General features: G+C 51.3%; 1 protein-coding gene across 1 annotated transcript in view; it reads left to right on the top strand.

The window, feature by feature from the left end:
- The first annotated feature begins 1,187 nt into the window (after nucleotides 1-1,187).
- Nucleotides 1,188-16,389, top strand: part of LAMA5 (laminin subunit alpha 5) — an 87,415-nt gene continuing 72,213 nt past the window's right edge. Inside the window, exons 1-2 of the mRNA XM_059480558.1 lie at nucleotides 1,188-1,515; nucleotides 7,212-7,364. Of these exons, the coding sequence (XP_059336541.1) occupies nucleotides 1,234-1,515; nucleotides 7,212-7,364 (435 nt within the window). The 5' untranslated portion in view covers nucleotides 1,188-1,233. The remainder of the gene's footprint in view (nucleotides 1,516-7,211; nucleotides 7,365-16,389) is intronic.

The raw sequence follows: 16,389 nt of genomic DNA, 5'->3' as shown, positions 1-16,389 counted from the left end.
TTTGGAGTCCAGACCTGGTCTCTTGGTATGTCCTACTTTAAAGATGCAGGCTTGTCCAATTCAGGCACAACATTTTGTGTGTATTATTTAATTCTTGGATTTTAAAACAGTCTGTGTTTGTCAGAAAATCAAAGCAGTGGTCTGATGAGTTAATTTATATTTTGGTCTGTATTTATGTTCAGGTTTTTATCTGTAAAATGTCTTCCTCCCAGCAGCATAAAGAGCTGGCAGTGCATGTGTCACACCACGGAGGGGTTGTCCATGGGCAGCCAGGGGATGGCAGAAAGTTGGGTTATCGCTGAGCTGCTTCCTTCCCCCTTAGGTGAGCAGCTAAAGTCATTTCCCCACAGCCATCCTTTCCGGGGAAAGTGGAACTAAAAGTTTCACTGCCCAAATTAAATGAGAACCCACAGCGCACCTCGAGGAGCGCGAAATGGGTTCGGTCAAGCCCAGTTCCCCTGTTTTGTTAATTAGTAATCGAGTTCTTCCTGCAGATAACCCGATCTATCGCTTAATGGAGTTTACCGTGCTAAAACCCCAGCGAGCCGCCGCGGGCAGCGCAGCCCCGCAGACACAATGGGCACATTGTTCCCTGGGGAGGGGGCGCCATCCTTCACCCCACTCCTCTGGGGCCGGGGGTTTGCAAAGGGTTAACCGGGGCCGGGGGGTTCCCGGGACGGTGAAGGGTTAACCGGGGCCGGGGGTTCCCGTGAAGGATTAACCGGGATACGGGGCCGGGGGTTCCCGTGAAAGGTTAACCGGGGCGGCGGGGCCGGGGGTTCCCGTGAAGGATTAACCGGGATACGGGGCCGGGGGTTCCCGTGAAGGGTTAACCGGGGCGGCGGGGCCGGGGGTTCCCGTGAAGGGTTAACCGGGATACGGGGCCGGGGGTTCCCGTGAAGGATTAACCGGGATACGGGGCCGGGGGTTCCCGTGAAGGATTAACCGGGATACGGGGCCGGGGGTTCCCGTGAAGGGTTAACCGGGATACGGGGCCGGGGGTTCCCGTGAAGGATTAACCGGGATACGGGGCCGGGGGTTCCCGTGAAGGGTTAACCGGGGGCGGCGGGGCCGGGGGTTCCCGTGAAGGGTTAACCGGGGCGGCGGGGCTGCCCGGCCCCTCCCCGCAGCCCGGGGCTGAAGTAGCGCGGCGGCGGCGGAGAGGGGCAGAGCCGAGCGGAGCGGGGCCAGCGGAGCCGGTGCCGCAGCGCTGCCCGGCCCCGCCGAGCGAAGATGGCGAAGGCGGCGGAGCGGGGCGGTGTGTGGCTCCTGTCCCTGCTGTCCCTGCTGCCGCTGCCCGCCGCCGCCCGGCCGCCCGCCTCCTTCCCCAGCGATGTGAACGGGCACAGCCTCCACCCGCCCTACTTCAACCTGGCCGAGGGCACCCGCATCTCCGCCACCGCCACCTGCGGCGAGGAGCCGGCGGGCGCCGGCAGCCGGCGCGCCGTGGAGGATCTGTACTGCAAGCTGGTGGGGGGCCCGGTGGCCGGGGGGGACCCCAACCAGACCATCCAGGTACGGCCGGGCCGGGGATGAGGGCACGGAGCCCCCCTTTGTGCGCCGCTGAGGGCAGCGGGGCCGGGCGGGCAGGGCCCCGCTCCCCGCGGGTGCTCGCACGCATCCCCCGGGCGGAGCGGCCGCGGCTGGGTCGGGGCTGCGGGCTCTGGTTGTGGGACAAGCAGGGAGAGCTGGTGCCGGGGCATCGGTGCTGGGGGCTCTGGTTGTGGGACAAGCAGGGAGAGCTGGTGCCGGGGCATCCCCCGGAGCAGCGGGGCTGGGGGCACGCACGTGTTCGGGCTCTCTCCCAGCCCTGCCGAGAGTTGCTCGAACGGAGCGCGGCTCGTTCTTTTTAAAGTTGTGGGTTCTTTGTGTTTATAAAGTCGCGGGCAAACCAGCACCTAAATTCCCTTTGGTAGTCAGGGAATTGTTACGGTGAATGTGATAGTGATTACTTCGATGCGCCTCGAACTGATAATATTTACATTGATGTGTTTTAACTCGGTGCGTTCGGTGGGGCATTGGGATGAGCAGAGGGGAAAGTTCCAAGAGTGGATTTTACAAGCCAGTGTCAGGTGATTTATCTCAGGGGTCCCATTTTAAGCTGCCCAGAGGGAGCTTGCAGCCAGGAATGCGGACGGTAAAAGCTGCAGTGCAGTGAAACAGCCATGGCTCCCTTGAAGGGAGGAAAGAACAGTTGTAAAGGGGCTTGTAAAACACCGCGTTTAGTTGCAGGAACTCCAGAGCCAGTGTCCCCCCTGAGGGCAGCCCAAGCCGGGAAGAGCAGCTCTGATTTGAAATGCTCCTGCAGCCTGAAGCCAGCCATGCAGCCACCAGCTGCTGCTCGGTGTTTTCTGCTTGTGAGAGTTGTGAGAGCCGTGGTGCCACTCACCTGTTGCAGTGGTGTTATCCCTGTTGTACATAACAAGGACGAGCAAAGGAAAACTGTCAGTTTCTCTGACCAAGCCTTTCTCAGCCTTTCGGTGGGGGTGGCTTTGTTACAAGATCATCTCTAAAGCATTTTTCTCATTCTGGCCCACATTCTCCTGAGTTAGTGCTGCACTAGGAATTTTCCAGCCATTGTGTGGTTGTGACACGGAATTTTGCTGTCTGTGTGGTATAAATGGTTGAAGATGTCACTGGATGGCAAAAACCTGACGTATCCTCCTGCGAGCTCTGCCACCTTTTAAAGCCATGTCTCACTTCACTGCATTGTAAAATAGAAGTTTTGCTTGAAGTCCCCATGTCTCACTTCCCTGCACTGTAAAATAGAAGAAGTTTTGCCTGAAGTCCCAGTAGCAGGAGGCTTACAGGGACCTCCATGTAGTAATTCTGCCTCCAGTGAGGCAGAGGAGTAAGGAAAGGTGAAGAAGTAACTGATGCTCTGTGCGCTTGCAAACAAATATGTGAACACTGTGCCAAGCAAAACGGGGAGGATAAAGCTGCTTGGAGAAGCTGGCAAATGTGGGTGTGCATTTATCACTCCACGTGTGTCCATCTGTGCTCTGGCCACCCTGCTAGCTCAGCATGACACGCAGCACTAAGGATGCTGCTGACTGAAATAACCCCTTCAGGCTGTCCCAGCTCTGGGGGCAGCCCCAGCATCCCCCCAGTGCCAAACACAGCTCCTGAGCTCTGGAATTCTGCAGCCACCCCTTCCTGTCCCCTGTGCAGCTCTGGCACACGGGGGCTTTGATCTGAGCACCGCTTCCCAGGCCAGCGGGCTGCACTCAGTCTGAAAGCTTTAGAAAACTCCTTTTGTAGTGGCTCCTTTCCATGACCACAGGCAGCACCTAAAAGGGAGGGGAGGAAACAGGAGGCATCAGAGCAGAGGTCAGAGTTCCCAATTCATCCCCTTCGGGGGTCCTGGCACCACCCGGTGACTGAAGCAAGGAGGGAGGTGGGAGGGAAGTGTTCAATTTGAGCAGGCTGAAACAGCAATAATGAGCTCCACATGCATGGCCTCGCTGCCTGCTGTCCCACCAGCCCAGAGCCCCTGCCCCCCTCCATTCACCTGCTCATTGCTGTGTGATGTGCTCTGGCATAAGGAGTTGTCATCAGGAATACTGGAAAAATGCCACTTGGGACCTTCCAAGGGACATCCACGTGCTGTGGTGGTGAAGGGACATTTGCTTGGTTAAAGGCCTGGGATAAACATTAATTTAGTTGTCTAATAAATTAGTTGAGTTAGTTCTCTATTTTCTGCTGGTTTAATTTGACGTTATGGAAGGCTTCAGAAAAAGGGAGTTCACTGACTTCTAAACATGATGGTCTTAAAATGTCAATAATCATTAAGTTTTCTGAAGCAAACTGCCTTAAAGACACTTGCAGTGGTTTTGGCACAGCTTGTGGGAAGGCTGTAAACCTTTTCAAGGAGTTTCCTTTGCTTTATTCAGGGCTTTTTGGCAGGAGGCTGCATTTCCAACTGTGGGGGGCTTTTCAGTCTGGAAGGATGTGAGGCACAGCAAGGCTGAGGTGTGCTGAAAGGGACTTGCCCTGGAGATTTGCTTGTCACATTCACTCCTCATATGGGCCAGCCCTGCTTTAATGATAATATCTGGAGGATAAGGCAGAGGAGAGATCATAGATTTATTTTTTTTTTGTTTAAGCTTTACTGGAGGCGCTGTCTTCCAAGGCAGACAAGCCTGCAAAGGCAGAGCTGTGTGCTCGTGTTGCCCATCCCAGCCTGTGCCTGGGGGCTGTTCCAGAGCCAGCGAGGACGGTGCACTGCTCCTCAGGGTGGGGCAGGGCTGCAGATTATTGTTGCAGATTACGATTGTAGCAGTGAGGCTGGTTACTGGCATTCATTACAGCAATTACAGACCTCAGAATTTAAGAATGCGCAATAAATTTGAGTGATTTCAAAGCAGTGCTGCTTGTGCCTTCCTCAGAAGCCTGTTCACAGCACTGAGCTGCAAGCCCTGAGCTGTCCTTGCCAGTGTGGGCACTGACCAGAGCTCTGGCCCTCTCACACTTCCAGGTGTTGATAAGAGATGGAATATGGAGATGTTTCATCCCTGAATGTCTCAGAATTCTCTTTTGATACACTGTGGTGTCAGTGACCATTTGTGCTGGTGCCTCTGTATCCCGTGTTCTGTCTGGTGTGTGGCAGAAGGAATCTGATTCAGTCCTCAGTGCTCCAGGTGACCATTGGTGCTGTACCTCTCTGTAGGTGTCTCTTCTGTGTTTGCACCTATGATAGTGTTGGATTTCAGTGGTTTAGCTGGCTGAAAGCACAGGTTTGGAACAAGTTGTTGCCCATGGTGAGACAGCCTCTGCCTAACTCTGTGTGAGCAGCTGACCTGCAGGGACAGCCCTGGGAGCAGCTTGCAACAGGCACTTTGTCTCAAACAGAACTTTTTATACCCCATTTCCTGCCCTTTCTACCTCATCCCCAGCAGCCCTGTGCTCCCTGTGGCTTTCTGATAAATCAGGTGAGGGGAGCTGCTGTTGGGTCACGGCAGGGCCAGATAAACTGGCACAAAGCCACCTGTGTCCCCTGAGAGAGGGGCCAGCAGGGTGCCCAGTTGTTCTGTATGCTCAGGGGAAACTTCAGAGCTCCCAGTGCCCTGAGCAGGATCAGGCCTTGCAGGTCTCTGGAAGCTGCCCCTCATTGAAACCCCCTCCTTATCTCTCTGCAGTTTGCTCTGATAGTGGCAGTTTTATGTTCTCTGAGCTGCCCTGCAGTTCCCTGTGTTGCTGCTGAAGTTCTTTTGGCCATACCTTTGTAGTGTCCACCCCTGAACTGCTCTGGCTACCTGCAGTCTCTGCTAAGCCTACTGCTCACAATTGCTTTTTAATTAAAATCCTCTTGCTGATGTCAGAACTTCCCTGTAGAGAACCTGACCCAATGTGCAGGAGCCTGAGCTGCTCTAAAACACAAATAGCTGGAAATGATTCTGGTCAGGTTTAGGTTTGGCTCTAATGAAAAACTAATGAGCACCTGGTGCATCAGAGAGGATAATCACACTTTGAACAGCAAACCTGCTTCAGCCGTGGATGTGTTCCCAGCCCAGCAGGGACAACAGCAGCATTATAAATGTGGAGCAGCTGATCCTAATTTTTACTCCTCTCTTACTCAGCTTGAAGTGACTGTCTCCCATCAATGTGAAGTCTGGGTTCAAAATGGTTTTTACATCTGTGGCAAGAATTTAAAGTATGAAAGCACTTTTTTTTTTTTTTTTTTTTTTTTTTTTTTTTTTTGTTATTTATCCCTGTTTTGTAACCTTGCCTCACTTTCCCCCCCACCTCAGTGTTGTGCTGAAATTTCCACACAACCTGTTGCACCAGTTCCCATTAAAGGTTTGAGCTTGGAGAGTTGGGTCAGTTTTATCTGGTCTGCTCTCCCTCCTGGCTCAAAGCATGTCCAAACCAGCCTTGTGACCTCTCTGTACACTGAGTGCTCCCTGCATCTATGTCAGCCTTACCTGGATGGCTTTAGCTCCCCTTTTCTTTGGCCTTGTGCTTACCCTCATTTTTGGAGGAATTAATTTAAAAGTGTTATTGTTCAGGATAACTTGTATTGCATTTTTGTCTGTAAGTAACAAAATATGTGGTAGTGGGGACTAATGCTGTGAAATCTTTCATTTGCACTGAGATTGCTCCAGAGTTTGGAGGATCTGGAAAATCAGATGCTCTGTAGTGGCCCTGCCTTGCCTCAGCCCTGGCAGGGGCAGGAAGGGGATTGCCTGTCTTGAGATCTTGTACCTGGTGGAATATTAACACTGGCTGCAGCTGGGGCAGGCAAGGGCAGCATTCCTGCCTGGGGATAACTGTGCCTTTAAAAGGAAAACTGCCTCTAACACAGCTCCCTTCCAGGCTGTTTGTAGCAGCGATTCAAGTGACACAACAGTGGCTCCACACAGCAATTTGCCAGTTTTCAGGGGGCTTTGCAGGTTTCTTTGAGCGTGGGTCAGATTCATTTGTCCTTTAATGAGAGAGAAAGAATTGCCCCTAACAGCTCAGGGCTTTGTCTGATCCTGCTCAGGAGGTGCTGTAGAAGTTGTGGGGTTGTTTTCTCTGGCAGCGTGTCCACGGAGCTGACAAAGCCACCCCAGGCCACAAAAGCAAGGCAGAGAAGTGGTGGCAGTCCCTGGCCAGCTGACAGCTGGGGCTGTCCCTTTCTGGCCTTGCATTGCAGCATCAGCAGCAAAAGGAACTTGGCTGCGAGACTGAGCTTGAAAATGCAGCTGAAAGAGCTGTATTGTGAGCTGAATAGGTGGGCAAGAAACACACTGCAGGGAGCTGGGCAGAGGAGCTGCCAGTCTGAGACCATAGAAATGACTGAATGGTGCTGGGCAGGGGTATGTGAGAGCGGCAGCCCCAGCACAGGAGCTGCTGGCCATGGAGTCTGAGCCTCTGCTCTCCACTGCAGTGCAGCTTCTCCCTCAGACACTCCTGCCTCTGGTAACCTTTGAGTCTGGGATCCTTTGTCCATGTTCACTGCACATCTGAAATTCAGAAGGGATGCTGCTCTGAGCAGCCCAGATTCTACACTGTGTGGTTGTGGGGGTTTTGAACCTTTTCATGTACCTTTTTGCATCCACACTTTAAATTGGTGCAGACAACACGTTCTGTATCTTGATTGGCATTAGCAGGCTGCATTTTCTGAATTGAATGAAACCCTCTATTTTCTGAATTGCTGTGATACCTGACTGCTCTGTACCACATTTTTCTGGCCATAATTAAATGTTGTTTTTTGTACTTTCTGCCAGGGCCAGTACTGTGACATCTGCTCCTCTGCAAACAGCAACAAGGCCCACCCCATCACAAATGCCATCGATGGGACCGAGCGCTGGTGGCAGAGCCCCCCTCTGTCCCGGGGGCTGGAGTTCAACCAGGTCAACGTCACCCTGGACCTTGGACAGGTAACACAAATCCTTTCTTCTTTGTGTTGGTGAGGAACTGCTTTTCTGCTTCTGAAATCCTTTAGTGGACCTCGCTGGAAGTGTGGAACAAAATCCACTCGTTTAATGACAGGGTTAAGTTTGGTTAAAATATAGAAGGGAAAACTTCTTGTCTGTCATATTAACTACATTGTGCTCTTTTTTGTTATTATTTAGATTTTCCCTAAAAGCTGAGTCTGCTGTGGGAACTCATTAGGTTATGCAGGTACCATTCCCCTTAGAGGGTACCTGCCTCTCAAACGGGGACACTTAGCAAAGCCTCACCCCAAAATGGGAAAATAGAGCCCTGAGAAATTCAAGGCTCTGAAACTTTTAACTGGTGTGTTTACAACTTCCTAAAAAACAGCAAGTCCCTGCTGAAGGTCTTCCTATAAAAGACAAAGGGTGACAATGGATGTTTGCTCTCTAATGGTGGTAAGTCACAGGAGTCTGTGGATGGGGCAGTTTTGGAGGTCACCTCTCCCCAGCGGACCTGTTTGTTGTGGTTGCTCAGCAGCCTTTTGGGGGCTGAGTCACAGCCCCTTTGGGACTTTCCTTTGTTTTGTAGGGGTTTCAAGATTTTTCAGATACCAAAACTTTACCGTGACTTCTCAGGTGGATCTTTCACTCTCTCTGCTAGAGTAAAGGCTCATTTGTCAGTGCAATTTGCACGGTGCCTGACTCCAAATTTACATCCAGAGGTGGCCAGTCTGCAGTGATGGTGTACCCTTCAGTTAGGTGCCTCAAACACACACTTGAGTCCCCAGGCTCAAGTGCTCTGCTCCCTGCCTTGCTGTAGCACTCGTTTGGAGTCTGCAAACTGTGGAGCCAAACACCCTTCATAAATTTGGTCTCTCCATGAGTGCCAGCTGCCTCAAGCTGTGCTGTACCAGCAGCAGTGAAATATCTGCTGCTGACCATGGAGTCTGAGCCTCTGCTCTCCATTGCAGTGCAGCTTCTCCCTCAGACACTCCTGCCTCTGGTAACCAGTCCTTTGAGTCTGGATCCTTTGTCCATGTTCACTGCATATCTGAAATTCAGAAGAGATGCTGCTCTGAGCATTCTGCACTGGGTGGTTGTGGGGGTTTTGAGTCTTTTCATGTACCTTTTTGCACCCACACTTTAAATTGGTGCAAACAACACATTCTGTGTCTTGATTGGCATTAGCAAGCTGTATTTTCTGAAATGAATGAAACCCTCTATTTTCTGAATTGCACGACACCTGACTGCTCTGTACCATGTTTTTCTGGCCAGTATTAAATGTTGTTTTTTGTACTCTCCATTGCAGTGCAGCTTTGTGTGGGCAAAGCCTGCTGGAGCTGAGCCCTCCCCAGCAGAGGTGGCATCTGCTGTGTCTGTCTTTTAGAAACGTCCCAGCTGGCAGGGATGTGCATGGCTGTGCACTCACTCCCCTGTGACCAAGGGCCAGCCTGCAATGGAGCTTCTCTTCCTCTTGTCCCTGTCCCTGGCAGCTCTCTGGCTTTGGGCCAGAGCTAACCCAGCTGCCCAGTGTGCCTGCAAGCTGCTGGGCTTGGCTCACCTGGGGGTTTGCAGCCTTCAGAGCTGCTGTGCTGGGAGCCAGAACCTGGAGTCATTTGGGAGTTAAAACTGTGTTAAAACTGAGCTGGTCTACATTGACATTCTCTCTCTTGAGTCTGTTTGCCCTCAGAACCCAGGCAGGTGGGATTGCACCATCATTTCTGCAGGACTAATATCAGAATTCGCATGTGTCGTGCTGGTGGCAGATGCTTCACCTGGTGTGAAATGTTTCTGCCATTTTCTCTGGGCTCACAGACCCTCTGCTTCCCTGTCACCTTTGCAATACGTGATAAACCCAGCTGGTGCCAAAAGCAGCACAAGCCTAAATAAATCTTCGGCTGGTTTTAGTGGCTTCCCCTTCGTACACGGCCTCATTGCATGTAATTGCTATAATCACCTGTTTATGCTCCTGGTGAGAGTTCTTTGCTTTTAACTGCTTTGTTTTGGTAGGTCAGGCAATAGAAACAGATTAAATGTGAGAGAATCGCCAATTTCCTCCTTTTGAAGTTGACTCTGGTTGAAAGGATAGAGGAGAGGGAAGTTCTTGGGCCCCAGTGTGGTCAGCAGGGCAGGTGCAGGATCAGGCCATGTACCTGGCAGCCAGGCTTCCCAAATTCCTGGGATTCCAGTGAGAGCTGCACAGGTAGCAACACCCTCCTAGGCATGTCTGACAGCAGGGCATTTTTTGGCTGGCAAACAAAGCCTCTCCTTGCTCTGTGTATCAATCCAGAGAGCTCTTGGACCAATTAATGTTTAATTTAAGGGACTGACAGCCACTAAAAGCCTTTGTCCCTATGGGAGCTCATAGTGCCTGGGGTGCTGATGGCACTGGGGGCACCCAGGGCTGGCACAGGGGTTGTGGTGTCAGTCCCTTCCTTTGCTGCTCTGCTTTCCTGCTGCCTCCATCCCTCTCCAGCCATAATTACCAGCTGGAATTGGCTTTCTCCAGCCTTTGGCAAGGCTGTGGCAATTGGGAGAGGGGCAGTTCATTAAGCAGCCTGTTGCTCTTTGCTTTTTAAGCTGGCTGGGAGCTCGCTCTCCTCACAGGGGTGTTAAAATCCTGTGGGAAGGAGAGAAGGAGGAATATTCACAGCCAGCAAATGAGCTCCAGCATGGCTTGGGCTGGCCACCCAGCCGGTGTGAGGATATTGAACACTCTCCTCACAGCCCAAGCTTAATGGCTTCCTCAGCAAGGTGGGTCAGGGCTCCGACCAAGGCTGGGGAAGGGGCTGTGTGCAGGTATCTGCTGGGGGTTGGATGGGAATTGCTCCTGCTGGTACCTTGTCTGTTCCTGCCTCCTTGGGGAGGAGTGATTCTTCTTGTCAGAATTGGTGGGGGAGAAAGACTACAAGAGAAGAAGTCACTTGAAGGTTTCCATGTCTTAGTGCCAGAAAGATGATGAACAGCGCCAGGGAGGAAAGCTAAATGGATTTTAGGAGATGCTGAGGAGTGTGGAGGGGGAATTTTTTTTTCTTGCTTTTAATCATGGCCTTTTGCTTAGTATATTTAGGATAAATGGCTGGGCCACTGCATGAATTTGGTGTAAAATACACCATAAAGCACAGCTCAGGTTTTGGAGTAGAACTGAGAAGACGCTGCTGTCACTGGACAATCTGGATTTGTCAAAATCCCAAAAAGTGGCTGTCCTGCCTAGCTTGGAGGGCAGAGGTCCATGTTGTGGTGGAGGCTCCTAAAGCTGCTGTGCTGCTGCTCAGCTCCAGGCTCTTCTCCTGCCTGGGTTCTCCAGCCAGCTGAAATGGGAACGTGCCTCTGCTGCAGAGGGACAGGACACCATGACTCACATCCACCATGGGACCTGTCCCCTGTGATCCTGCTGTGATTAAATGCCACAGTGGGTGGAGGGGGAGGAAGGGGTGTGATGGAAGATTCTTTTTTTTTGTCTTTCCCCCCCCCACCAAAAAGGTCGTTTGAGTCAGAGCTGACAAGGTTTAGGGAAACATGAATGGCTGGCTCCCTGCCAGAGCCTGACATCTTCCTTGCATGAAGGTGAAGCCGGGCCAGCCCTTCCTTGAGATGTTTATGGATAGTTGGTGCTTTATGATAAACTCTGGGGGAGGAATGCTTGCCGTCATGCAAGAGCAGGAGCTTCGTGCCAGTGCTTGCTTGGGGTTAATTCCTGCAGTGGGAGCGTGGCTGGGCAGCAGCCCCCATCTCCTCTGCTGGCCCTGGGGACACCAGGGAGCAGCAGGATTCCAGACTGAAGCTGTGCAGAGAGTTTTGGGTGATACCCCAGAGGTATTTAGTTGCCTGACAGACATTGACATCCATTCACTTCTGCTGAGCAGAGAGGAGAAGCCTCCTCCTCCTTTGGAGACCTCCAGAGCTCCTTGAATGCAGCTCCCTTTGGACTTAAAAGGAGGAAAGGGAGTTGCATTTATTGGTAATTCACAGAGGTGGAAAGGAAATGAAAGGAATTGTGAGCCACACTCCAGGGCCAGTGCCAAGATGGGGTTTGTAGTCACTGGGATGTGTCACAGCAAGGGAGTAATTGATAACTTTTGGGGTGCTTTGAGAAGAACCTCTTGAGTTTTCCAGTAATTGCAAGGGGATCTGCCAGAGCTGCTGCATTTTCTGGCCTCTGAACAGGTTAACCTGTGCTTGCCAGGCTCTCCCAGCTCCACAGTGAAGGTGTTGTTACACAAAACACACCAGGTGCTTCAGCCCTTGGCAGCAGGCTGCTGGTCTCTCAGTGTGAGACTTGGCTCTAAAGGAGCTGGGTGTTTTTCCTGTGGTGGATTTTCAGGACATAAACCTGCTTCCTTTCCCTTTGGCACTGCAGACGTGGTCCCTCAGGACCAGCTTTGCACAGTGGTTTGATGTGCAGGTGTAGCTGAATGCCTGACTTGCATGAACAGCCCAATCCTTGCTGTGTGAGCTGTGTTCTTGTTAATGAGTATTAAATTCTTGCTTATCTTTGGCAGATCTGGACTGGGTTAGATGTGGCCTAATGCTAAAGCAGCACCACTGATCCAGAGCATAGTGCCTTGTGTGTAAAAACACTGAAATTTTCTTTCACCTCAGTTTCTTACCTCCCATTTAGTTGAAATAGTGGTGGGAGCTGCTGGTGGAGGTATCCAGGAGCCCTCTGTGAAAGGCAGCTGGAAGGAAATCCCTGCAGAGTCATGGGCTTGAGGCTCACCTCCCTGTTCCCAGCAAAAGCTTTCAACGTGAGGAGGAATCTGATGTTCGTTCTCTGGCTTAATTAATTGAAAAACCCCTCTTGAGGGAGTTACCTCATGAAATCCCAAGAAAGCACTCAGGGTTCTTCATGAATAAAGATGATGTCCTGGAGGCTGCTTGGTGTGGGATAGGGGGTGATGGTCATCCAAGCATTTCCAGCTGAAAACTGTTTAAATTTCTCCCTTTTTTTTCACTTTGTTCCTTTTGCAACTTCATTTCTGTTGCTTGGGAGCCCTTACAGCCTCTGGGTGATGAAGCTGCTGCTCACATTTCCCTCAAGGGCACTCTTGTTTATTCTTGCTGTGCACAGGGGGAAAGTTGAAGTCTCTTTTTTCCCTTCCCCTCACTGGGGATATATCCTGCAGCATTTTCCTCAGCACTCACCCCTGGAAAATGCACAGTGTCCATTTCTCTCAGGCTTTACCTGCCTGGTGTTTTCCATGGAGCATTGCAAGAATGGATCAGGATTCCAGATTTTTTTTTTTTTTGGTACATGTTTTTTACTTTTCTTAGCTTCTCTTACTGCTGAGGAGTAGCTATTTGGTATTTACTCCTCCTTGGTCCTCACTGTGCTGGGGCACCACTGTGGGAAAGGGGTAGGAGAGCTTAGTGACATTTATTGTGAGCTTTTGCACCTTAAATAAAGGGCTGGGGCGTAAAATCTCTAACAAAGACCTTCTTTCTCCAAATTGTTCTCTGGCTGTTGCAGCAAAAGCAGCATTAAAAATAAAGCACATTAAGTAGGCTGAGCAGAAATCTTTTTTACTTTCAGCAGCTGAGCCTGTGGTCTCTTCTCCTGTGTAGAGTCCTCTCCAATTGCCATAAAATCCTTCAAAAGTAACTCAGGATCTTTGTAGGTTTTAGAACTGTAGCTCCCTGATCTGAGATGGTCTGTGGCTCACATTTAACTGCAGAGAGTGTTCAGTGCTGGATGTAGCATAGAAGCAAGCTGTACATTTGTAATTCCTCTGGGCAACAAAAGGTGTGACTGGGAGAGCGTGCAGCACTGGGAGCTGGCACCCAGCCCAAGTGAATGGATCTTCTCTCCCCATTTATTTCACACTTTATTGTTTAAATTAACTTAGCTGTGAAGTCTCTTCTGTTTCTTCAAAGCTGCGGTTCCCCTGACCTGCACCAGCAACTATTGAAATTTTTTTTCGTTTCTGGTGCTGATTTTTGCTTTCAGTTAGCACAGAAAGGTCGAGAAGGGCCATGTGCCAGCTCCCCCCAGATTCCTGGCTCCAGGGGCTGCGTGGGAGCTGCTCAGGTGAGCGGGAAGGGAGAGGCTGGTTGTTAATCAAGTGGGGATCTGTCTCCTCTGGCAGCCAGAGCAGAGCCATCCTCTCCTTTACAAACAGCCCTGCCAAATTGGATGCCAAGCTCCTGAGCAGCCAGGGCTGGAACTTCTTTCCTCTTTGCTGCTTGCTGTTAAAGGAAAAGATGTGCAGAATACTGGTGTGGGGTAAATCATTGGTGACACGTGAATTTTAATTGTATATTATGTTTATGCAAGTTATGAACCAAACGAGTGCTGCTTAAAATCAGTCTTCCAGGGCTGCAGTGAGTAGGATTTCCCTTGTAGCATGTGAATCCCCAAAGACCTGCCTTGGCTCACGTGTGCCAGGCTAGCACAGGGAGGCTCTGGGCAGGTCACTCAGCATTGTGGCACCTTCTGTGGCCTCGGGAGGTTGTTTCTGCCTGTTCTTTGCATCTCATACAAATGACCCTTGTGCTTCAACAGCTTAATCTTCCCAGAGGCTGTGCTTGCTCTGCCCAGACCTGAACCAGGTGTTAAAATAAGCCTCAGCCTCTCCCCCACCCCCAGAGCAGCTCCAGGTAATGACTGATGAAAGGATAATTGCTGGTTCTGAGAAATGCATGCAAGATTTCCATTCTAGTTTCTCCCGAGGTGTTGTTGCCTATTTATAACCTTGGTGTGATGAGAAACAAAGGGGCTGACAGTGAGCTCTCCTGCCGTGGAGCTTCTCATTTCCTCCAGCCTGTCCCTTCTTCTGAGCTCCCTGGGATTCCTCAAAGCTGAGGAAAGAGCCCTGGGGTGAGCGTGGGCTGGGGAGAGAGGTCAGGCTGGAGCAGGGCAGGCTTTAGTTTGTAATGAATAGCTGGAAGGCAAGCCTGGTAATTCCTTGCTGTTCTCCTGGAAAGTGTCTGCTTGGCTGGGCTGGAAAACAAGTGTGCCTTGACTGGGGTGTGTGTGTGTGGCTCCACGTGCTCGGGGTCAGCCCTGCCTGGCTGTGCCAGGGGAGGTAAATCAGAGTGGGACTGCCTGGGTCAGCCCCTCTTGGTGCTGTTTGCCTGCCTCATGGAGATGGTACAGGGTGATGGTGCAGGGAGCTTTTTGAGGAGGTCTCTATAGCCAGAGAGGTGACAGCTCTGACACACAGCATGCTGGCGTCACATCGAGTGGTTTAGCATTTTCTGTTTTGCTCTGTCCCACCTGCAGAATAGGATTACTGTGTTTTATCTCCATCATTTTCTGTGCAGGAGCCTGTGTAGCACCAGCCCAATCAATGATTCCTTAAGTCAGGCTCTTGGCTCTGTGCAGCCCTTTTCCTGTCTGTCACTTTTTGAGCAAGTGAGAGTATCCCTCAGCCCCGTGGGTGCTCTGTGTCCATGAACTCGTGTCCTGCAGTCACTGCCAGCCCTGCTCTTTGGGACAGCCAGCCTCATCCTGTGGCATTGCTCAGCCAGCTCAATTCTTGGTGCCTGTCCTGGTTGGGATGAGAAGCCCCTCAAGAGCTTTTCCTGCTTCCTGGGGCTCGGTTCCAGGAGCTGTCCTTGCCCTCCACAGCTCCAGCACAGCTATGTCCTGGCTCACATCCACAGGGCTGGCAGGGAGGATGCTAAACACACTCTTGATCATCTGCCTACTCAGCTTTCTGCTCTTTCAAGCCTGTTCTAGCCCCCTGCACCTTTCTTTTGATGCTTTACCAAGCCTGGCTCAGCCCTGCATTCATCTCTGCCTTATCCTTTTATTACAATCATAAACGTGGCCCTTCAGGCTGTGCCCAGCCTTGATCCTCAGTTGTTTCCTGTTTTCTGGAATCAGTGCTCTTCAAATTCCAGACTTCCCCTCCCATGTGTAATGCCAAGCAGGGCAATAAATACTTCACTGCTTCCCGTTTGATGGGATGAAAATGGAGATCAGTGGGAAGGCACATGCTTGGTGTGCTGGGGAGGAATATTCCTAAATGGATTAAGAGCAGACTCCAGATCAGTTGATGAGGGAAATGTGGCCTCTTCCCACAGACCTGGGAACTGAGGTTTTGTTTCTTGGGGCATCCTGGAGAGGAGAGATGGGAGCAGGGATGAGTCATTCTGGGAGATGCAGGGACAAAGCCTTGGGAGTGACACATGCATGACTCTGCACAAGGCAAGGGCTGAGCTCTGGTTTGGGGCTTCTTTGGTCACTGACAAGAACAAGAGGAATGATGTTTTGTTCCCCACAGGAGCACTTGCCAAGCATAACTATAAAAACGCCTTTGTTAGCATGAGGTCAGTGCTAGTGGAAGGTGGGTCTGGAGGGTGCCAGCTCCTGTTTGTGCAGAGCAGGAAGCCACGTTGCTGTTTCCTCCAGGCACCCCAGCCTGGCCCCGGGGCTTTGGCAAGGCAGGCAGACAGAGGCAGGGAGAGGATGAGCAGGCACTGGGGCAGCAATTGCTGCTGCACCACATCCTGCCAGGACTTGTCAGTCAGAGCTCCTGGAGAACACTGTTAGGATGGTAGTCTGACATTCTTGTCCTTCCCATGGTAGCCTGACATTCTTGTCCTTCCCTCTGTCAAACAACAGAACATTTGTGGGAGGTGATGTGGCAGAAAGCACCGTGCCTCTTGTTCCCAGCCGTGTGCACCTACCTGGGCTCAGCAGCAGGGTTAAACCAGCTGGGCTCCTGTTGCATGGTTATCTGGAAGTTACAACAGTTTCCCTTAGAAGAACTTGCCTTTATCCTGAAGATCTGCATATCACTGATGGCTTTTTCCATGAAGCTGTGTGCTGTAAACTGTGCCTTTGATGGAGCAGATTTCCTGGCAAAGCTTGTGTGTATGTCTTGCTCTAGTTGTTGTGCCCTGCCTGAGAATCACTTTGCATCTTCTGCTTGGCATCCTGAGTCGTGCCAGTGGTTGTTTGTGTAACCCATGCAGGGACAAGCAAACAGCCAAACTGAGAATGCCACAATTTAATTTTTAGTTTCTCTTTCCCATTTCTCTCTCTGCCTGCTTTGATGCAGAGCTCTCCCTCACACACACA

Source organism: Ammospiza nelsoni, chromosome 12, assembly GCF_027579445.1.
Source record: "Ammospiza nelsoni isolate bAmmNel1 chromosome 12, bAmmNel1.pri, whole genome shotgun sequence".
Classification (NCBI taxonomy): Eukaryota; Metazoa; Chordata; class Aves; order Passeriformes; family Passerellidae; genus Ammospiza; species Ammospiza nelsoni.
The sequence above is the reverse complement of the archived record's forward strand: the minus strand, read 5'-3'. Positions and strand labels throughout refer to the sequence as shown.